The sequence below is a fragment of the Branchiostoma floridae genome, chromosome 11 (genome assembly GCF_000003815.2).
Source record: "Branchiostoma floridae strain S238N-H82 chromosome 11, Bfl_VNyyK, whole genome shotgun sequence".
Lineage (NCBI taxonomy): Eukaryota > Metazoa > Chordata > Leptocardii > Amphioxiformes > Branchiostomatidae > Branchiostoma > Branchiostoma floridae.
The window spans coordinates 11709012-11733029 of NC_049989.1; the positions used below are offsets into that span (position 1 = coordinate 11709012).

A 24018-nucleotide genomic window follows, 5' to 3' on the forward strand; every position below is an offset into this window, starting at 1 on the left:
GCTGCGTCATCGACGAAGCACTGAAAGCGGCTTTCCCAGAATTCTTTAAACCAGGGGTTCTTCCGGTTGTTTTTAGGGTTCAGGTTCTCGTAGTGAGATTGAAAACCGGGGGTCTGCACCTTTTGCGGTGTGACCACGATGGCGTTTCGAATGCCGGACTCCGTCCAGCGCGACGCGAGGTCTTCTATGGACCTGCCGCCGACCCAGACGAAGTCTCCGGCGAGGTTCAGTCGCTTGGCGGCGCGAACGACCTCCCATGTATGGTCCCGATCCGTGAAGACGATGACAGCTCGCGCGCCGGCTCTCTTGGCGAGAACTTTGACCGCGTAGTCGAACTGTGCGAGTGAGCTCCCGCGGGACAGGATCAAGAACTCCGCGATGCAGATGCCGAACTTGTTCGCCATTTCTTCGAAGACTTTGGCTTTCTTTCTCCAGTAGTGCTGGTCGGACGCAACCACGGAAACATACGCCCATCCCAGCTTGTCTAACACGCTAACCAGTCCCTTAATCTGAGTGTCCTCCGCGGGAGACATGCTCAACACGTTGTACTTCCCCATGTTGTCCACAGGTCCCGTGCTGATCAGCGGGATCTGAAACTGGTCCAACACGTTCCCGACGTCGCCGACGATGTCGGGACTCCCGCCGCTGACGTACCCGACCATGGGGTCGGACATCCCGTCTCTACTGCTGTGATAGTTCGCCACGTCTCTCGCGGCCTTCAACGGGCTCTGACACGTGTCTATGATCACCGCTTCCAGCTTAACAGACGGCAAGATAGCTCCGTCTTTGTTGATCTTGTTCAAGGCGTACAAAAACGCTTCCGCCTGTGTCACGCCGCCTTCGTCGATGGTTCCACAAGTGAAGGGAGTCGGTCCTCTCTCGTGGATGGGGATGAGGGCTGGGATGACCATTTTGGCTTTCTCCGGTTTGGCGTAGCCGTCCGTGGTGGTGTCGTTCTTAGCGTTTTTGGACTGCACCTGGCAGCCCTGACAGGACTCCTCGCACGCTGAGATCACGGGCTGGCCGTCATCTGTGTTCATGAACAAGTCTGATACGTCTCCGGACAGGTCCAGTCGGTCATCCATATAGGTGCCCACCTGGATCAGGGGAAGAGGGACAGCTTTAAAAGTTAGGGTCACCGTCAAAGGTCTAGGTAACGCACAAACTTGTGTCATAAACGTGAATATACAATTTGGTAAAAAAAAGCAAACAGAGTGTACACATTACTTGTCAAAATTCACCTAGCATATTTTTGCAAAACTGTGACCACGAATACATACATCACAACAAAATACCATTTTCTGGGGGAATCTATCAAAGCTTAACATTGGGTATTGCGTTTTTGATATTTACACCCTATAACAATTTTTTTTAAATATAACTCAATTTACCTTTGTATCAAAGTGTTTTGAGCATGCGAAAGAAAAGGGTACTTACCACGTCGAATTGGAATGTGCTTGCCCTGATGTTGGACATGTCAGTCGGTCTGTAGTTGAATATACTGAACTTTCCGATCGCGCTGCCGAGACCGTCGAACTGAATTTTCTTCCCACCCAAGTTCGTAAAGTTCACCGCTTTCAGGAACTGGAACATCTTCCTCTGTGAAAACTCGAGTAGTTCTTCACAAATCCCTGGCGTCCCTCCGCAGCGTTTCTCGTGTGCTTTCTTCAGCGCAAAGGCGTAGGCATAGACGGCGTCTATGGTGAAGGATATGTGGTCTAGAGTGGCCGTGTCTCTAGATTTTAGCGTGTTTTCCATCACCCGTTTGGAATTCCTGTCGCAGAGATCGTAGCCCGAGAACTTCGTGAACCTTAACTCGTCAGAGAACATGTCCAGCGCGCACTGGTTGGTCTCCATGAAGTACTCCTGGAACCACGGGTTCTCCTGTCTGCTGTACGGGTCTAAGTTCACGAAGCTGTGCTTGAACACATCGATCTGCGCTATGTCCGGGGACGGGGACACCACGATGAGCCCCCGAGCGGCTGAGAACAACTCCGCGGCGCGAATCTTTTCCGGTGGCGTTCCCGTGACGATCCACTGCAACCGCCGCGCTCCCTTCCTCGCCGCCGCGTAAAACAACGCATCCAGCACGTTCTCTGTAGCGAAGACAACGACGCCCCTTGCGCCGTCTTCGGCTTTATTCAGCAGGCGGTCAATCACTTTTTCGTCGAAGGTGCGTCGTAAGTTTTCCGTGGAGTCGTTCTGAACCCGCTGGGAGACGGCGATACAGACACCGACTTCTTCCGCCGCGGTACGGAAGGCCCGGGAACCCTGGTTACCGAAACTGTCGTCAGACGACACCAGGGACACGTACGTCCAACCCAACTTCTTCACCAGCTCCAGTACGCCCTGGAATTGAAATTGAAAATACACTTTCTGTCAATGCTGAAAAAAAACAAATACTTCTACTATGTAGAACAGAGAACAGAGAGCAAAATTGTGTTTGCAAATCCTTCTTCGACAAGTACAGGTACTAGGTTTTTGGCGACGCCTTAGGGGCTAGCTTGATAGCGTATGTCCGTTTTTACCTGTGCGGCTGAACCCGCCGATGGCGCCGACTGCAGGAAGAAGGAGTGCCCGTCCCTCTCGAACGCCGACAGCCTGGATCCGGAGGGGCTGATCTGAGGCAGCCGCACTGCGCGGAGAACGCGCGCCACCTCCGCAGCCTCCCTGTCCAGGTTGGGACCCACAACACCTGCAGAGAGGAATGGAATATAACGGTTTTGTCTATCTCAAAATTAAGGCTTAGTCACGGAGATGATACTTCAAAATGACCAAGTCAGCATTGTCCATCGAGTCTGCTTTGAGAGTTGAAATCCAAGCGAACATAGATTGTCGACGCCTTATCGACGACAATTTGATTTTGACATGTCAAAGGATATACGAGGGGCATTCAATAAGTAATGTCCCTGACCCATTTCCCATAGCAGGAGATTAATGAAACTTGGCACAGTTATTAGTCTTTCTCTACATAGGAACCACCCAGAGTTATGCATTTCTCCCATCATTTGATGTAGCTCTGGACACCGTTCTTGTAGGACATCCCAGGTTGGTCCTCCGACAGGTGCCTCATCAATGGCAGAAGAGGGACGACCAGGTCTGGGAGCTGTTTCCGCAGACTTCCGGCCTTGTTTGAATTCAGGATGCCAGCGTTTTACAAGGTCATATGATGGGGCATCATCACCATAAGTTTTTTTTCATTTCATCAAAAGTCCCTTTTAGTGTGCGTCCTTTCAAATACAAAAACCGGATCACTGCGCGACACTCAACTTGCTCCATTTCACACCTGGTCCATTTCGCACCTGACTCAGTTCAAACACCAGTAAATCAGTAACCACAATTAGTTCAGAGCTGTTTTTGCAACATAACCCATAGAGATATGACTCATTACACATGCAACATTTCATCTAGATCAGACAACTGGCAGTGGGTCAGGGGCATTACTTATTGAATGCCCCTCGTACTAACATATGTATTCATAGAAAATATCAACTTCGCCAAAAGGAGCTTGTCTACACTTCCATCCTCCTACGCAGGGACACCGCGCGGCATCTATGAATGCCTAGAGTTAGTCCCTCTTAATACTCGTAAGTCTTATGCTTAGATCACAATTTGAGAAGGGCTCCCGACGGATACTTTACGGGCTGTTTTTTTCTTTGCACGTGGTAGAAGGTTAGACATCAAGATAACTAGATACGCCAAAAAGCAGTTACAAAAGCAACTGGATATGATTTTGAAAACGGTTAAACGTTTCAGATAGTGTCCATTATCTTTCGTCAGTGACAATGAAGAGATCTGAAAACAAAACCGTTTTTTTTATACCCTAACTATGAATGCAAAAGAACTGAAGACAGTTTCAGAATGTCCAATAGGAAACTTACTTTGTAGTGAAAGCAAGATTATTAAAGATCTATGTAAGACGAATCTGTGTGTACGAACCGAGCACTATCCTCTCCTTGCTCTCGCAGTCGTCAGGATCAATGTTGTCCATGCCGACAGACGACAGGAAGTCCACGCACCGTTTTACGGCAATGTCCGCTCTGCCACAAGTGTCGTAACCTTGCACTCCTGAAAATAGAGTTCACACATTTTCATCATTTCGGGCATTCATACACGTGTAGGAGTACTAGGAGACAATGCGTAAGTTCTTTTGACGTGACAATAGATTTATATATAAAGTTACACAAAACCCCCTATACAACAAAATGCTTTGTGCATGGTTTACCACTTTCCTCAGAAAAATACTGACTGATTTTACTTCGTACTGCAGCTAGGTGTCGCTTCAGTGGGAAGACTACGGCCCAAACGTGACTAAGTTTGTATCCCCCTTCATTACGGTTCACGACTTAAGTTGAATTTTTCATTCATACAGTCTCTTAAAGGCAGCAAGTGGATATGATATTGGCCCCTCTTTTTATCATATGTGCCTCTTATAGTCCCCTACATATACCAGTAGAAGCCAGTTGATTGCACAACGGATAATTGCACATTTCTGATAATTGCACAGAATTCCAAAGCCCCGTAGTGATGCGGTCAAGCTGAATAACTTCGCTTTATTACACCATCCAGATAATTGCACAAAATGTGCTGGCATACAGGGAGTGCAATTAAACGGCTTGTACTGTAAATCATAACATATGTATATAAAATAAATGTAAAATTGAGCTCACCAAAGGTAACTCCTGGAACGAGACCGCCGGCGTTCACGTTCTCGACAGCGAACAGCATGGCCTCGAGGCTCTCCACGCCCTCGGGCGACAGCTCGCTACACGGGCCCGCTCGGCCCTCTGGGTCCGCCCGATGCATGTCGAACAACCCCGCCAGAATAACCTACGACGAGAAAAAATTCTTTAACTGTTAATTTAACTGATAGATACATACTGATTTATTTTCTTAGCACTAAACATTTGAAAATGAATATGGCAGTTGAGCACACACTACAACCAATGCAGTAGACTAGCCCCCAGCTTTAGTGATTGCACAGAGTTGTGTGGTCAAAGGGCTACAGAGACAGAGGTGGGCACCGTCCTATGCGCCATCTGGTGCTGGAAGGAATTAATTTATGTGCATGTAAAAATTATATTCGCTGGGAGAGGCAGGTAAGTTGTTGTTGAGAGAGAATCAGGCCAAACATTATAACTTCATTTCTCAGTCGATTCGCAGTTTCAGTTATGTTGATGTTCACATCAGTCGTCGCCATGGCAATAACATTTTTTTTGGCAGTCTTATTCATGGTAATAAGAACAGGCGTGAAAGAAGTAGCAAATGTAAATGTCAAAACGCCGCCAGAGAGGCGTTGGTATGGGCAAGGAAATTTCGCGCAGTGTTTTTTTTAGCTCTTCAATGGTCACATATAAACAACATATAAACATCGATATATCAGTGTTTTTATCTTAATCTCTTGACACTACTTGTAAATTGTAAAACATCGAGAGCAGGATTCTCATGCGCTCCTTTGATGACGTCAATAGAAAAACGCCATTTAGCACAAACAGCTTGATAAGGAGTTTGTTTAAGTCTCTTTTGAGGTTCTGATTTCGCTAAAAACAAGAATCAATTCCTCATCTTGGCGAATCCATTTAAACCTATTAGCCGACTAGCGTCGATCGTGTAATGCGATTTGAGATAAAGCACGCGACTGCTGTACCGCTTCGATAATTTCATCCCCAATTCATCACGACGGCGCGAGGCGTTGGTACTGTCTTTGAGTTCCGCCAGCGCGAGATAGAGAAATTAATTGAAGTGACTGAATCGAAGGTAGTATCTCACTGCACTTGGGGCACCGGTGCGGCACTGAGGGGTTCGAAAGATTACTAACGAATTCCAGAGATAAAGAACGAATTGTCTTACGGTTTGCGTACGTTGTCTAAGTCACACTTTTTATGTATCACAAAATATCTAAATAGTAAAAAAAAAATCGGCGAAAACTGAACGAACCCCGCAGTGCCGCATCGGTGCCCCAAGTGCAGTAAGATACCACCTTGACTGAGCGCGCTAGGTGATATATTCTCTGAATCCGCGGTAACGAATTTGCTGCTTTAAATAAAATCCGATGGGCGAGAGTTGGCGATTAAACGAAAGACAAAGGCATCATATTGAGAGAGAAATGTCTATCTTATGTACGATAATCTAAACCAACAAGCGGGACAAAGAGAACGCTAGTTAAGACGTCGACATTAACCAGTGGGATTTACCACATTGCAACGTCTTATAAGCAGCTTAAAACTCACCTTTGCAGTTTCCAGATATACAATCTCTAGAGAGTTTACAGACATATAATCTGTAAACGTTATTCTTACTTTACAGACAGAAACTATTTTCTAAATACCGGAAAGTCAAACAAAATTTAATGTAGACAACCGAATCTTTAAGGTACCATTTAACAGCAAAGATCCCTTTAGAATATCACGTTGTTCAAAGAGTTCAACAACTTTTGGGAAAAGCCCGCAATTATAAACGGACAGACGATAAAAAGAATAGAGAAAAGTGAGTACGTTCGCTCAATTTTTACTTCATACATCGTTTAGTAGTCACAATACATTACACCCAACTCAACGAAAATCAAACTTAAGACGACACAAAAGCTTAAAGTTATCTAGTCGAATGTCTCATTCTTTCTTCCATTTGCAAGGTTCTTTCGACATAACCCCTTGACACGGTCTCGTCTTTAAACTTGGTAACGATCTATAAGGAATAAGAACTTCACAAGGAGGCCCCGCTACAATCTACAAGGCGTGTACTCTCCTGTGATTCTAACCCGATAATACACGTAGAACCTAGACATCGAGTCTCGCGATCTCTTGTACGGCGAAGCTTTTATGAAAACCCGTGTACCTTCGCTCACCTCAGCGACCTCTTTCTTTGAAGCGTCTTAGGAGGGAAGCGTGGATAGAAGCATGTTTCATGTTCTTTCTACTTCTCTTTTTGTGAGAAACTTCAAGAGAGAGAGAAAATCAGATTTCTGCGCGCCCACAAGCTGTGCGGATGAGATACCAAGGCACCGCTCGAATGGATCCATTGCGGGAAACCTTTTATCTTCAACGACGGGAAAAGCGTATCTTTCTCAGGCAGCAAACAGTGACGACCTGCCTGGCAGTGACCATGAAGAATCGTTCTCAAATGAAAGTAAAACGTTTAAGTTACACCCTGATCTTAGATAGCTAAAGATCTGAGTTCAAGAAAGAGAGAGGGTGAAAGTGCATATCATACAACTTAGCGCTGTCATGCCATACTAATCAGCAGACCAACTCTGAAACATCTTAAAAGAAAAAGCAACTAAGATTGAAGGAAACACTTAGTCCTTACTAACTAAGAAGTCCTTAGAAGACTGTACCTAAAATTTTTTCTTCTGAAGCTCTGTCTATTACCTCTGAGACTGTCATCTACATTTAGTTGTTTCTTGAAGTGAAACAAGAAGTCGTAAGTTTGCTGTTTCAGACAAAAACTTTTGGAAAACGTTTAATACACAAGACCTAAGCATCTTCAAGAATACGCATCTAAGGTTTACGAAATGACGATAAACTTTGGGATGTGTTTATCAAATCATGGATTTCGAAAAGAGATGTTTTTGAAGTTCCAAGTTCCAAGTTAAGTGGTTTGTGACTCTGGCTCTCTTGACGTATACATTATGTAGAGATTTCGAATCCCTACTGTTTTCGCTTACTCGACATGCACACAACTGAAAAGTCCACTGTTCATTGTACTTTTATAAAATACCCAACTGCACCTGGCATAACAAACCAGTACAATAAAGTTGTATATACTGTACACACTGTGTGTCTTTCCTGTCACGTAAAGTGAGCTCTTCAGTGAGCAAAATTACTGATTCGAGATCACTATCACTTCTACATCTCCCTCGCCTCTCATGGACACTGAGAAGCTTCCAAAATCGAGCTCCGAGTCTGTTTATTAGCACCTTTTGACCTCTCCAACCTGCCCTGCCCTCTTTCCTTACATAATCTCTTCTTAGCTCTGCCAGGATTCGGAGAGGTCGTTACGTACACGCACCGGCGCCTCGTTCCGTGTCATTTCTTATGCATTGCTCAATTTAGAGCAACAAAACGATCCCATAGGACCTATAACTCCTTCTATTAGTCACGCCCCGCGCTAGAGCTAGATCTTCGCCACTGCCAGTTTGTAGTTAATGTGTTGCTTGTATCACACGAGAGTGTGTGTGTGTTTCTGTGTGTGGGGTTGCGGTGTGTTTGTATGTAGAGGTGGTATCTCACTGCACTTGGAGCACCGGTGCGGTACTGCGGGGTTCGATAGATGTCGAATTTCAGAGATAAAGAACGAATTTTCTTACGTTTTGTTTATTTTGTTGTCATACTTATACGTATTACGTAATACGCAATATCGCTATAATGAAAAAAAATCGGAGAAAATATGCCCCGCATTGCCGCACTGGTGCCTCAGAAAGTGTGTGTGTGTGTGTGTGTGTGTGTGTTTGTGTGTGCGTGTGTCTGTCGACATGCGCGTGTATCAAATACGAATAGTATGAAATCTACATCGAACTTACTATCATAGCGCCAAATTGAAAAAAAAAGAGTACGGAGATCTACTTATCCAGCATCTGAAATATCCAGGTGTTCAAAACATTCTTGGCTCTGTGTGTTACTAGAGCGTCAATAGAAAACGCACATCTTTGGTGGCAATGTTACTCTATAACATTAATAGTAACTGGGAAAATGATGCGTTGCTCATTCCCTAAGTTGGTATCACTTGAGAAATTGCCATAGACATTGCGGTGATATGAGAGTAAACGTTACATGTGCTTCTTTAAAACGTTGGGATCAGGAACAGGTACAATGTACACAGAACAAGATCACGGGTCATTTCAGGGCATGGCGTATCACATCTCACCTGAGCTTCCTAGATATGTAATTTTGAACCAGTTAATGTAAGCAACCGCGCATGGACCAAAATAAAGCAATTTCATGCCGATGAACAACATGCATACGAACTACTTAGTCGCCAATAGAGCTGTAATAGGGGTCGTTTCAAAGCGTCCTCGCCAATGCTAAAGATAACAACATGGCGTACTTAAAACAACTTTCACGTCTAGAAGAACCCCAAATGCTCGTTTGATATGGCGATGTGACTTTAACTTTCACCGACAAAGGTAATCGCACGGTTGATCTTTTTTACTTTAGGACCGTGGATATTTGATTATATGGATAACGTTTGTGAACTCCCAAACTGGTGCGAGCGTGCGAGTAAAAAAAGTCTGTCAAAAAGTTGCCTTCATTGCGAAATCCAAGTAGCCGCGGTCGAACAAACGTAGAGTATGGTTAATCGAGCAATAAATTCGTCATTCTTTTTCTTCCACACTTTCTTTGAATTGTCTTTGGAATTACAGGACATTAGTTTATGTTTTCTGATATGTTTTTGTGATCTATGGCATAAATTTGCTCATTTAATTATCACCGTTGTTTTAACGTTGCGGTATTATAGGACACCCAGCGGAATTGTGAGTATTGACATCGCAACGGAACTCACTTTATAGCAAAGCATAATTCTTCCATTTGCAGTCCATGCGCTTGCAGCGTAGACCTGTCAATGCTTATAATAAATCACAGTAAAACTACCGCGTTCCAAATTCCACCTCACATCTGGTAACCGTCACCCGTCAAACTTTTATTACAAATCCGGGTCACAATTTTGGTTTGCCCCGGGGGCAACTTCCGGCGAGAGAGCTCCATTTCCGGTGCACCGGTACCCCTTTTCCATCCCTCACGAGAAATGTACTTCCGCACATCATGGCAATCACGCATCTGTCAAAAATAATTACACACGGCCCCACGTCATAAAACAACCGCACACGAATCACCTTCTGGGTACTTAAAACATGTTGTACAGCCATAAAAACGTCGGGTTGGGTCCTACAGCGCATTTAGAACCCCCGAGCTGTCAAGACGTATGTACTAAGTCTGGTGAATGGGTTTGGGTGATGGCGAGGGTTGTTGTCAGGTCACGATGGTCAATTCTTAGGGCTGTATACCGTACCCAGGAGGCTTGCAATACCACGAAAAGGTACAAGTACAAGTACAGGTCCACAATACTCGAATATTTTAAATGATATAACTTGTAGAGCTATTCTGTTTCCATGCGTGTGTTATAGCAAGAAGACGGAAATTTAGCTCTTAAAAAAGATACCAACAGTGTTTTGGCGCTGAAATCAACGTATTTGATTGGAGTTTTGAAGTTTGCATGGGTTTTCTAGTACATAAAGATGGTATCTCACTGGCAGTGGTGCGTCACTGCGGGGTTTGAAAGATACTCAACGAATTTTAGGAGATAAAGAACTATCTATTCACGTTTTGTGTATTTTGTTGTCTTCTAAGTCAACTTGTTGTCTTCTCTTGCTTATCACGCAATATCTTATTTATAAAAAAATAACACAACAGTGCCGCAGTGAACGAGCCCCGCAGTGCCGCACCGGTGCCGCAAGTGCAGTGAGATACCACATTTTAAGCCGTGATCCATTGTTCATTGTACAATTAACCCTATCCAGACCGGGCTTTTGGGGGCTACCTGGGACCGGGGGGGGGGCCTAGCTCTAAATGTTATGAAGTAGATTTCTAGCGAGGTCAACGCCCATGAAGCCGGCTTTTCAAATGCAGAGTAACCAATTAACGCCAGACCGGTGGCACGCGAGGGCCAGGGACGAATGTTTCACACCTATTGTCCGTCGATTACTAGCTGTTGAATACCGTCAATACATTACAAAGGACATATTTGGGGGCTTCCTTTAGTTTGCAGCATGTATTTTTATGAGCTGGTCCCTTTGAATGCTGGTTATATAGAATAGAAGGACGGACTGAATAATCAGCAAACAACACGACTTGAGTGCATAACGCATATATTTGACAACTTACTACAGCCGTTGTACACCGGGTCATCAGAGACGTCTCTTTACCTTGTTACAAGGTACAAGTTGTAAGTTGTAGAACTACGTACTGTTTTTATTTTTGTGAATGCAAGGAAATAGCACTGAAACATAGGGTGACACGTACTAAAAGTCACAACTTTTTGGGGTGACAACATTTTTGGGGAGTGAAACATTTCAGTTACAAAAGTACGACCGTATAGTGATAAAAAGCGAGATCGTAACCCAGGCACTTTTTAAAAAAGTTAAAAAAATTGCACCACGTCAGGTTCGAACTTTGGTCCAAAGGTTACAAATCCAATCACTGGTCAATTACGCCATGAAGCATTGGGGTTCAAATTCCCGGAAAAATGGAACTAAAGGGACAAGGCGGGTAATAAAGGGGAGGGAAATAAACTGTATGGCCGTCATTTCAAAACGTTTAAGGGCAGGAAAACTCGCTACGGTCCGGACACCTTTGGATCCCCAAGGTAAACTTTTTAAACTGATATATGGAGTTGTTTGGGGGCAAGTAAAGCTCCCGCCCGGGGCAAAATGGGGGACAATAATGCCGGCTTGATTTGGGTTCCCGGCATTTGCATGATAAGCAGGGTGCGAAAAGCTCGCAGTTATCGCCCAATGTCAGTGACCTGCCAGCAGCTATTTGATTGGTCCTCGCTAGAAACTACTGAATGTCAAATAGTCTACACGGGGGGGGGGGCTCTTTTGACCCCCCCCCCCCCTTCGTAATTTCAAAACGGCTTGGGTTACGATCACCAAATTTGGAGGGGATGATGTATTAGTAAAGTTTTATATTTTCTGTAAGTTTGGTGTCGTTATGGCGTAATATGATGTAATTATGACGTCATAATGTCATATTTTAGGTTAAAATCGTCTACATATGAAATTTCCGCCATGCTTAAAGGTATTAAAGATAACGATGACTATAAAGGTTATCGTATTGTTGTCTAAGTCTGCCAAATCTTTTGGTGCCAATGACGATGACACTGACGCCAATACGACGTCAGAAAATGACGTCATTTGTCCGCCATCTTGGATCGACAAGCTTGAATTTTCTTAAATACGATTTTTCCACATATAACCCCAAAACCCAATGGAAGTGGACTAAAAAGGTTCAAATGATTGTGTTTTGTAAGAAAATAAAAGATTTTGACGGAATTTGAGTAAAAATAACATGTATTTAACGTTGAAAATGGCATTGTCCGCCATCTTGGATTTTGACCCATGACGCAATCAATAACTTAGCAGAAATTATGAATAATTAGCTAGGAATGTAACTTAGAATTACACAGAATCTTAATGATATCGATAAACAAGTTTGGTTTAGCAATAAAACTATGAAATCCCATAATTCAAACTGAAATTAGTAAATTTGGTAAAATATGCCTGTCAGAAACCCGTTGCCATGACAACACAAAAAATCACAAACTAAGTTTTTTTGGAAGAATTGTTGCTAACAATATTTTAGGAAAAGTCACCAGGTTTCGTAGTCCTAGCACACGTCGTTCGGCAGTTATACGACGTCAAAGTTGGCGCAGGCACTTTTAGCCCCCCCCCCCCTCCCGGTCTGGATAGGGCTAAGTCAAAATGGGCCAGTAGAATTTCCCCTGTACAACGAACATGGAAATGCTGTACATAGCACCTGCCTAGTCTGTAGCGACCATAATGACAGATCATTTTCATTTTTACTATCTACCAAACGGGGACAGGGACATGAAAGAATTTCGGCACTGCTGGATAAAGCCCCAAGAAACTGCAGATGTTGTGATAATAGAAAAGCTGTAATTATTTTGCTAACAATATTTTAGGAAAAGTCACCAGGTTTCGTAGTCCTAGCACACGTCGTTCGGCAGTTATACGACGTCAAAGTTGGCGCAGGCACTTTTAGCCCCCCCCCCCTCCCGGTCTGGATAGGGTTAAGTCAAAATGGGCCAGTAGAATTTCCCCTGTACAACGAACATGGAAATGCTGTACATAGCACCTGCCTAGTCTGTAGCGACCATAATGACAGATCATTTTCATTTTTACTAACTATCTACCAAACGGGGACAGGGACATGAAAGAATTTCGGCACTGCTGGATAAAGCCCCAAGAAACTGCAGATGTTGTGATAATAGAAAAGCTGTAATTATTTCGCACATGTATTAATATAAGAAAACGCCGCTGATGAAATTGCTTACATAACTCCTGATATAATAGATAGCTCTTCTTGAAGCACCTACGAATGGATAAATGCTAGTGGCTTTTCCACATCTAAAAACTCTTTCATCTTAATGGAAAAACATGGAAACGTGGGGCGTTTGCTGCGTTTGCCTTTTAGTGGATCATATTTTACAACTAGAGATAATCACACAAATTATGAATCCTTGCCAAGAAGATGAGAGAGAATTATAGGCATGACTCCATTAGTAAAATCAATTATAGCACTTTGGTAGTGGTAATGGATTGACGGAGGGTTGAATGTAGCTGGAAATGATATGAAGTTCCAACGTAGTGACTCTATAACGATTAATCGAACTAGCGACCCGAAAAAGACGGGACCTTGGCAAACAACTTTTCCTGAACAAAAAATAAGTTAAAAGCATTTAGATTGAGTGGGCACGCCACTTTGTACGCTTAACGCTATGAATGTAATGCGATTGGACCGTAACGCAATGACCAAACTATGCAATTGCAAGCTACTTAGTGTAGAAGCTAGAAAAACAAGATCTAATACTTCGTCAAGTATCTTTTTTTGTGCTAATATTTTGCTCCGTTCATAATTGTGAATTTTCGTTGATTCTGTTTAGTGTATTTACACACTGACTATCAATGGGCATCAAATATGCATTTAGCAGGCAGTTGAAGACAGGAAAGGATATAACCTATTCTGGGACCTTTGACCTAACTTCCTGTCAGTGTTCCCGACGCGGAAATTAGACTAACGGATACCAGTATTTGACTTCAATTCGACCTCTATTTCCTGTCAGTCAGTGGTACCTCTTCCTGTCACTCTACTGTATTCAAATTAGGATTGCTGTAAAAAATAGCCTGACCAATGAAGCTTGCCTTGTCATAGAAAACAGGGCCGCCAGAAAATGTGACGTCATCCCTTCAGTATCTGCTCGGAGACATATCATTAGCATCTTCAACGCGACATTTGGCAAGTCGTCCATCATAAAGTTTAGGTGTACTTATCGTTCATTGAACCCACCGTTAGATGCAGACCCCATAGTGTAGGCACCCAGGGCTGTGAGGGAGAGTGCACCTGGGGCGGAATGGCCCACATAGCGTGCACATATGGGGTCCTCCATGCATTACCTGTGATAAAATGGAATTCTAACTGATTGCATGATCGTAAATCTGTATTATAACCCCTGGGAACTTTCTTGGCATATATTTGTTTATATGTAAAATGTATCAATAAAAGGAAGTTAATTTGCAAAGTTCTGCAAGCAGAAATACGTCTCGCCCGATAAATCTGCCGATCTCTTCCCGATCACTCAGCGATTTTTAGGGATCGGCCGATGCCCGCAGATCACCGAGCCCCGTCAAATCGTGACGGAGTTTTATCATTATCATCATCAGTCGGCTGCGGAACAGTCAATCACAAGTTTCATCCACAACAGACGACTAGACGGTCCGCAGCCAGTGCAGGAATAGCGTCAGGGCTCAAGTCACCTTCTGCATCCCGGAACAGGTTCTTGACGTTGGTTTTATACGAAGAACATACTTGGCTCTGGCGATTTTGAAATTCGATGGCCTTTTAGCTATCAGCAAATTCGGAGGAAAATTTGTTTAGGGATATAGCCAGCTCTTCCATAAGTGCAAGGATGTCCAATAAGATTCTTATCCGATATTCTGGTAATATGCAAAGGGTGGCCATAATTTTTTTGTCTTGATGGCTACGTTGACAAGTGCAGCAAATTTATTGCGTTTGCTCTAACTCTATTTTCCCAATCGGCTAATCCCCCTAGCGATCTTCTGTCTCGCGCACAAATGTCCATACTATTAGTTTTAATCAGATTTATTGGCATATTCCCGTATTCATGTGAGAACATAACTGAACAAGCAGATCGTTCTTCAAGTTGTGACAATATGTCTGAAAACGTGATACACCCACCCACCCCCTCCCCGACGACAACTTGTTTGTAGATTCATCGTTAAGGAAAAAGAACAACACGGCAAATTGTTCATAGAAGACTAAGAAAATGCGTTATTGAGAGAGAATACTGAATGTATGAATCCAGGCCTCCCCAAGTTGCCATTGCCACCAGACAGGCCGTTTCTTATCACTTAGCGTAACGGAAATTAAAAGGTCCCGTGGGTCCCATGATGCATTGCGCCCACCACCTGGCTCAGTTTGAATCAGCCCCTGACGGCTTGTAAAGTAGCTCACACCTGCCGACCAAACAGTTGGGGGAAAAAATTAAAGAATATACATACTACTGTAAGGGCTCTACCAAAGTACCATAAATCGTTCATAATAAATACAAGAAAAGTTCACTTGAAAGGAACCCGTAGCGCCAACTCATAAATCGGCAGATATTGGTATCTTTCCAACACCGAATGTATACTGGGTTGACCATGTTAGGGGCTTCAGTAGAAGCCGTTTAATTGCATTTCCCATTTGCCAGCACATTTTGTGGAATTATCCGGATGGTGCGAGAAAGCGAAATTATTCAGCTGGACCGCATCACTGGAACGGGAGTTCGGGATTCCGTGCAATTAACAGAAGTGTGCAGTTATCCGTGGTACAACAGACTGGCTTCTACTGTACATACAAATCGTAACTCTACGCGAAGTACGATTAATCCTAACTTGAAACAAAATTTATGAAAAACGTTTTGTTTCTTACTACGGGAGGCGATATCGACTTTCAACAACCTTTGACCCGTTGTGACGCCACACGTGCAACGAGTCACGTGACCATAGCGATTGGGTCAGAAAACTGAGGAAGACTGCAGGGCGATTCAGTCGAAAACTCCAGTGACTTCAATTTTCTTTGGTCGGAAAATAGTTAAACCTTTTCCGTAATGCAATTTACAAACTCTGATGAACTTTATTGCATATACGTTGAGACAGGTTCACCAGTTATAGATGTAACGCTGTACGCTTCAACGCTTGTTACGTTAGGGGCGCATTCCTAAACATACCCTCACTATAGCTCAACGAAGAACTCCATAAAACGTAAGAAGACCTACCTAGGCATTACTTGCATTTCTAGAGAACTGGAAATTGCCATTAAGATACTTAAAAGCGGGTTTCTCACTGGTGTACAGTGAATAAAAATTCATAATATTAAAGGTACATTTGCAGAGCCCATCAAATTTTAAAAAAATCGCAATTCAAGGCGCCAAATAGCGCCACTTTGCGAACGCCTGGTGTGCGCAACAGGGTGAACTCCAGTGGGATACCTACTATAGAAGCCCTGGTACCCGTGGCTGCTCGCATGTATTAGGCGTTTACGATCTACAGTAATCGAACTACTCGGGTATCTGCCGAGACAAAAATCAAAGTAAACTGACACAGATGTAAGTGAACATCGATTGTCATATACCGTTTACTCGTGTAGAAGCAATCAGCTAATCTCGAACCCTATCGCGACCCTCTCAGCTATCCACGTTTGCCTATCGGATAGTTGTGACTAAGTAATGTGGGAAAACGCAGCCTTGGCCTTTTAAAAGATATAGCCCGTGGGAGACAATTAACAGATGTAGTTTTGCACAGAAGGAATTAGGGTCCACTGCTGTGGACACGTTGTAAAAGACACGTAAAAACGTTCGCAAAATGGCCTCTAGCTTAGCGGAAACGGCTCTCTAGATATGCATATTGATTCGCGCCAACTGGCTTTTTTGATAAACTCTTGAAACGACAAAGGATAAATCCCTGTGTAGTACAAAGGATGGGTTATGGCTTGCCAACGACCGCCATGCGAGCGGGGCTAAGCTTTATGAACAAAAACGGGCAGTTTGCAGTCCTCTGATTTCTTCCAGGACTCCATTTACTTGATGCCGGGATTTGGAGAAAACTCGACATGCCGTTCCCACGTGAACGTCAGAGCGACATCATCAGCGTTTAGAGTCCCAGAGAATGCTACTCAATTTTTACCCATTTCATTTAATGGTCAAGAGTTTTATAAAAACGAGAATAGGGTCATGTGTGGGTTTCCTTTATTGTTGCGAATGTGGATCAAAACCAACCATATATTGAGCCTGCTTTTACGTCAATGAAAGTTAGACATCTAGGTACTATAACACACCAAATAGCAGGTACTCAAGCAACTGGATGTGATTTTGGAAATGGTCAGACGTTTAAGATAGTATCCATTATCTTTCGTCAGCGTATTCACTATCTTTCGTCAGTCACACTGGTCATTGATGAATGATAGTGGAAGCTATCTGAAAATCTGATCGTTTCCACAATCATATCAAGTTGATCCAGTAACTGCTATTAGGTATAGCCTGCTTTAAATTTTTCCTGCTATACCTATTCGCGTGCATTGTAAATGTTCCAGTTGTAAGAAAAAGTAGATGCCGTCAGAAATACCTCAAACTTAAGCGAATTCGGTCAACCGAATTTCATAAGCCATTGCCACATACATCCTATCGACCTTCTCCAGGCCGTGGTTGGGAGTAAGTCGTGAGCAGGGTCAATTGTGGTCGGAAGTTGGTCGGCGAAGTTGCCTACTAGTTTTTAAAAGTCTTCTGCGCCAGTCTACTATACATTTAAAAAAAAAATCAACGTCAGGAAAGAAGACAAATTCAGTTTGGATGTAGGTACGACAATCTCAAGAATGCCATCAGTTTTCAGTCGATCGCACGGTGGTCGAACGACAAATGTGACCGCGCGGGCACAAGCCAACGACAGAGAATACCCAACCCACACTTAGTACCATTAGACTCATGCATAAGGGAATGCATTGCCAACATTACGAGACCAGATGGCGTAATCTCAGGAGCTTCCCACGTTATCACGCTCCTTATTGCCATCATCATCCACGTTTTACCGCCAAGTTTTATTCATCACCAAGCGGACGCATCCCGAAGTATGCATTAATCACATTAACCGTAGATCCTATCTCTTTGCCTTGGCTTGACCTAAGACGCTAACCAAACTCGGGGTCACCTTCCGAAAATTAGTCTTAAAAACTGCATAAAACGATCTTCAATCATACTCGCGGCGGCGATTGGAATTCATTTTGATTAGGCCGCAAAACCGCTGGACCGCGGTAATATCAGCGGCGCTCTGTGCCCTGAGGCCGCGGGGGGTTCGGCGACTCCCCCCGCCCGACTGTCGCCACCCCCACGGTAAACTGGAAGGCCAGGCAGGTTAATTATAATCGCTTAGGGGGAAGCGCTGAGGACATTTGTCTTCCCCGGTTGGCTGGAGGTGTGGATAGGCTGCATGACCTATCCACGGCCTTAGCCCAAGCTACTTGAAATTAACGCCAAACTTATTAAGAAATATATACTTCGTATAAGAAACAGTTAAAGACGACAGACGCGGATAGTGCGGTTGACTGGCCGTCTAAGTATAATAACTGTTCTTTTAAATAACAGGAACTCAATTTAGCGCGGGATTAATGGATGATATTACAGCAAATGACTAACATTACGGGCTTGGTTATGAAATGCTTGTGCTCGGATATGAAATGATAGGTAATGGGTTTTCTGTGACGCCAAGGTCAACTGTAAATGTATATCCTTAGGTCCTAAAACTTTTGTCAATGCTTTGAAACTTTTTCAACATGTTTCCAAGGCAAACGTCGGTAAAGAAATACCGATCTTACATAACTGAGTCTCTCCTTCTCTCTTTCTCTCCTTCTCTCTCTCTCTCTCTCTCTCACAGAGAGAGAGAGACAGAAACACAGAGACAGACGCAAACAAACACACATACGCGTACATTTATAAACCGCGAACACACGAACACACAACCTGTTCACACAATATGATATACACACTCAAGTACAGACAGTCAGACACACACACACACACACACACACACACACACACACACACACACACACACACACACACACACACAAAACAATACATCCATTTTTCATTGGGGTAACTGTTCCAATTCGCTGTCTTTAACCATCTCAATCTATATCTAGATAACTATCTAAAATTCCTCTCGCTAGTTTCCACCTGCTGCGGCTATCAGCACTGTTATCTCCCCATTTTCTCTAATGGGCGGGAAATCGAGCGGACAGCTCCCTGGAGCTTCAAGGCGGGGAAACGGGAAGCTAATCCGATAATCCCCGCCGCTCAAACCGTTACCCACCCGAGCATGAAATGTGTCCGTCTCCTGCCACATCTTCCACTCCAAGTCATCTTTCTTTACGACACTCTCAAGTGTGCTTGTAACTACCTCTGAATTTCATAGTACAATGATGAACTTTGTTCTGACATAAATGTAGACATGGATCAAATTTCCAACGACCACTGTCGCCTTCATCAGGATCAATACTCTGATCAACAATCACTTGAGAACGTGAACTCGCGAGAGTTATAGAGACGTGATCTAATTAACACGTGTTCATGCACGTGACGTCAGCAATTGGTCAAACGTACTGAATTTCTTTTACCTTTTTGGATTGGCATTTTTAGCGAAGCTATGTCAGAAACGACCGTTGCCAAGTACCTACATGTACGACAAAGAAACGTTCACAAAAAACAACGTTTTTTCTGGTTGGAAAAAATAAGAAGACCGGATTTTGGACCCAGTAGAGAATGACCAGGGTATATATTCGTAGGGGGGAACACGTTTTAGCGCTCAAAGGTTCAAAAGTAGAGTTTATAGTCATTTCTACCAGGTTTCTACAGAGTTTACAAGAAGACAGCATTTCGAAACGAAAGTTGAACCTGTATACTCCACCGAATAGATTCTTTTGCAGCACATTAGACCATTAATCGTTTTGAGTATAGCCCGTCCACAAATCCTTTACAAACATTTTAGGTCCAGGTTCAGATTCGGACCTGGACCTGATCCGCTGGACCTGAACCATACCTGGACCTGAATGTTCTGTATCGGTACCCACTCCTATTCTCAGAATGCTCGCAAGATGCTGTGGTGAACCAATCGCATGGCACAAGTGACCAGGCCCTATATGACTATACACATACACAAGGATTCTACCACAAAGTAATACAAAATAACACAAAAACGCATTATAAGCAAAAATTGAGTACTGTGCTTTGGCGAAATGCTTCCTTTAACATATCCAGCCCCGATTCTTGCATTGATTTCGAAAATGTTAAAAAGAAGAAGAATTAAAACCCCATGACTTGTCGGACTGTAGACTTTGTGACGCTTTTCTATGGATGTTTCTTTGGCGTGCGGAAATTGGCTAGACGATAGGGCAATTTCCACCACTAACGCAAGGCCCAATTACATTCCCAACAATAAAATGGCCCCTGCACTTGTCCACACAAAAAAACAACAACATCATAACGACTGCCTGGCCTCGACGGTTCGGAATCTATCGATATTCTTCCCTAAAAACTTCCCGGAGAGTAGAATTAACTTTTGAAGGTTAATTCCGTTAATTCGCGGGCTAATGAAGTTACGTCGTTTTACGGCAGGGGATCCGCAGCTCTTCTATGGGCCAATTACGGTGGGGAGGGGGGCTTATGGGGGGATCGATAGAAGCTGTACCTGCGGACAGCGGTGATTGTGACAACACACAATCATCGCTGGGAGATAACCTTGTGGGAGGAACATGGACCGCGCTCGGCACGGATGATTAGGCAGACACGGGGTATCGCTCGATTCTATTTAGGTCAGAGAAGAGAGCTAGAGGGGAGATGCGTTGAAACGGTCAAGGTCTGTGTGTATTTCTCTCCCTTTTTCTCTCTCTTTCCCTCTCACTCACTGTCTCCACTTCTCTCTTTCTCTCTCTCGCTCCACATCTCTTTCGCTCCATCCTTACATCTTCAATCTCTAATAGTTCGAGGATTATGAAAAGAAAGCACTTAGACCACAATGGAAAAGAGGTGAAAATACAGACTTGAGAGAAAAAAATACAGCGAATAAAAACTTAAAGTTAAACAAAAACTCAAAACATTACTCTAAAAGAGTCATGTCTGCCTAAGTGCCTAAGGCTAGGGACTGGTCCCTTGGTCCATTGTCCGTTAAGAATATAAAAGAATAACTGAATAAAAAACAAGGAGCAAAGGAGAAACTCTGTGAATGTTGTTAAACGTTGTTTACGAGTGGAGTTCTTTTATTCTCGTTTACAGCTTGAAGGCTATATTGTTCGATCGGTTCAAGTTGTTTCGGCTTGACAATCCCTTACGGTGCAGTGTTCATTTTCAGTACCAAGGACAGTTCATAACGCACGACATGATTTACCTATTACCCGTGTTTGCCTCCGACCACAATCTATAAAAGCGGCGAGAAACACCAGGCTTGAGGGAGAATGGCATTTGCAATTTTACGACATTATATGGCCAGCATGCCCATACAAATTGATTTTACGACCGCGGGGTCAGTTTGCGACCCCAGATAACCCGATATCTAGCGGCCATGTTGTAGGGCAAGGGAAATCACAATGCTAATAGTTTTTAGGCTTGCTGCTTGCCAGACCTTTAAATCTACTCTCCCCCGAGTATGCATTGTGTCAATATTTCATGCATAATATATAAGAAGGTAGCCATCTCTGATAAGAAATGTTACATCCTATTACAAATACAACGATGGCGAAGTGTTTAACACCTTACGCTCTAAAGATGGTTTAAGGATAAAATTTTAACGACGGGGTTTCCTAACAGAGTTATCAGCTGGTACATGGTATGAGGAGTTATGAAATAACGTTTCAAACAATATCACATGCATCTTACACAAAAAGGCATGTGACATATTAAGAAAAAGAGAAAAAAGGAGATACTGTAAGTATAAAACAAACAAGAAAGAAATATCAAGTATCTCACTACTTTATGCATGTGCCAATATACTGGTAATATATTTCACAACTATGCCAATTTGACACAGTATTATATGCTGCACTATATATTACACACAGATGGAATCCTCAGATTCCTGACTTTGTCAACATGCAACAACCACTTCCTGCCATACCATGGGAATTAATCTTAACCCGGGACAAGTGAAACCTTCCCATCCTGCCAGTCTCCGGGTACACCATCACATCATGGCTCTCAACTGTGTTGAATTTACTATTGACACACATTAATGCAAACAAACTGACACGCGGAAAATAATACCTTCATTTTCACAGAGGTTACAACAAATCTTCCCTCAACAGAGACGGGGGACGATACGGGATGCCAAGCACCTTTGACCCTTTGCTGACGTCACACTTCCGTTCCGGGTGTGTGACTTAGGCTCTGGGTCATTTCAACTTGAGAAGGATCAGAGGATCAGAGGACTGATCGAAAGCTTGTTGGTAAGAGCTTTATTTTGTGCACGAATATATGGTCTTAAAATTGCAACATAATGTTGACTACCGTCACAGATGAACTTACATTCAAAAAATCAGACAAACTCTAAGTTGCCATGTCCGAACGATAAGCCTTTTGACCTTTATGATATAAATATGTTTAAAATTCGCCAAGCAATAACCCAGTTAAGAATCAGTAGCAATAAACTGAACATCGAAACAGGAAGATACTACAATGTACTCCCTGACTAAAGGTTCTGTCCATTCTGCCCAAAGCATATTGAAGATGACTTTCACTTTACAATGTAATGTATTTTGTACTTTGTGTAATATTTGTTGTCATACATTGTACCATGTACAATTGCCATGCAATAAAGTTCTTCTGTTGACTCAACTTCAAACATATGAATCTATAAAACATGTCAAAACGTATATACTATGAAAAAAGGATATGCCATGCCCTTTCAAACTTTGTAAAACTTTGAGTTGCAGCACCACACGAAAGCAATTAAACCGAATCACAATTACTTAGGGTGATATTAACGCTTTTTAAAATCAAATTACAATACATTAGGTGATATTAATGCTGTCACAAATTAGCGGGAAGCGCACTTTATGTATCACCACATTTTCCCCAAATGTATTTCTAACTAACAGCGAAAAGCGTGATATCGAAAGATTAACTTTCCCTTTTTTACAAAACTCATTTGTCGTCGCTTACGTCACAACAGGTGGCTTTCACTTGCTCGTACTGAGCTCATGAACAGCTCGCTTGGAACTAAATGAGACCGCATAAAAACGCAACTTATCTCTTTCTACATTAATTTCTTCAGGAGGCGTGAATCCTTTGAGTGGCGTCCCGCGAGTTTCAATTAAGTGCGTGCAAGACAGATGCCTACCTTAATTATCTCCCCTGCCAGGCTACAGATGATACTTAGGAAATTGGAAGAACGCCACCAACCGAACCCCCCGCGAACTTGAAAAAAAACACAAAAAAAACGGCAAACTACAAGATGGAAATGACACGTATAGGAAGGGAGGGTCGGGATACATTTCAAGGTGTCGCACCGGCGTTCAGAGCTCTCATCCTGAACGCCGGTGAGTATCTAAGCTTGAAAACGAGTTAAACAAAACACACGTGTCGTCCGCTTTCATTGCGTCCGTGTACGGGGGAATTGTTTTGCTGCGTCCTGCGTTTGTTGTTATGTTTTTTGTGTGTCTGTAATTATGTTTGTACACTGTCAGTAGTCTGGAGGGATGTGAGTGGGAAAATGGTTTCACCGCAAAGGTCATACTTGCAAGTGTAACGACAAGCATCAGACATGACAGGTCATCGGGTCAATGGAAGAGACTACTTATTAATGGACGGGTTTTGTTTTTCCTCTGTGTTTTCGCAATTATGTATGTTTTACCATGTGTCATGTACACGTACCGTAGAGTGACAGGAAGTTATCAAACGTAAATGTAATGGTCAAACGCAATGTCAACCAAGACCTTATTTGCATAATTTGTGAGAAATTCAACTAGACATACGAGAAACTCTAAATATTTCACAGGGGCGTGCCACCTTCAACCTCTCGTTCGTATAAATTTTGCTCGTCAATTACAAGTCATGTACAGACGAGTGATAGAATGCTCGGAAACCCAGAGAACTGCCCTTCGGGAATTTACCATTAGGTAAATCTTCCGTACATCCGTACCAACATGCGGAAATCGCCATCGTCAATAAAGCGGCGACTACAAA

At 43.2% G+C, this 24018-nt stretch overlaps 1 protein-coding gene across 1 annotated transcript in view; it reads right to left on the reverse strand.

Moving 5' to 3' along the window:
• LOC118426212 (metabotropic glutamate receptor 3-like) overlaps positions 1 to 24018 on the reverse strand; it is a 60534-nt gene that overhangs the window by 7363 nt on the left and 29153 nt on the right. Inside the window, exons 3-7 of the mRNA XM_035835478.1 lie at positions 4671 to 4830; positions 3940 to 4068; positions 2529 to 2695; positions 1438 to 2349; positions 3 to 1097 (exon numbers count right to left, since the gene is read on the reverse strand). Coding sequence (XP_035691371.1) covers positions 3 to 1097; positions 1438 to 2349; positions 2529 to 2695; positions 3940 to 4068; positions 4671 to 4830 — 2463 coding nt within the window. The remainder of the gene's footprint in view (positions 1 to 2; positions 1098 to 1437; positions 2350 to 2528; positions 2696 to 3939; positions 4069 to 4670; positions 4831 to 24018) is intronic.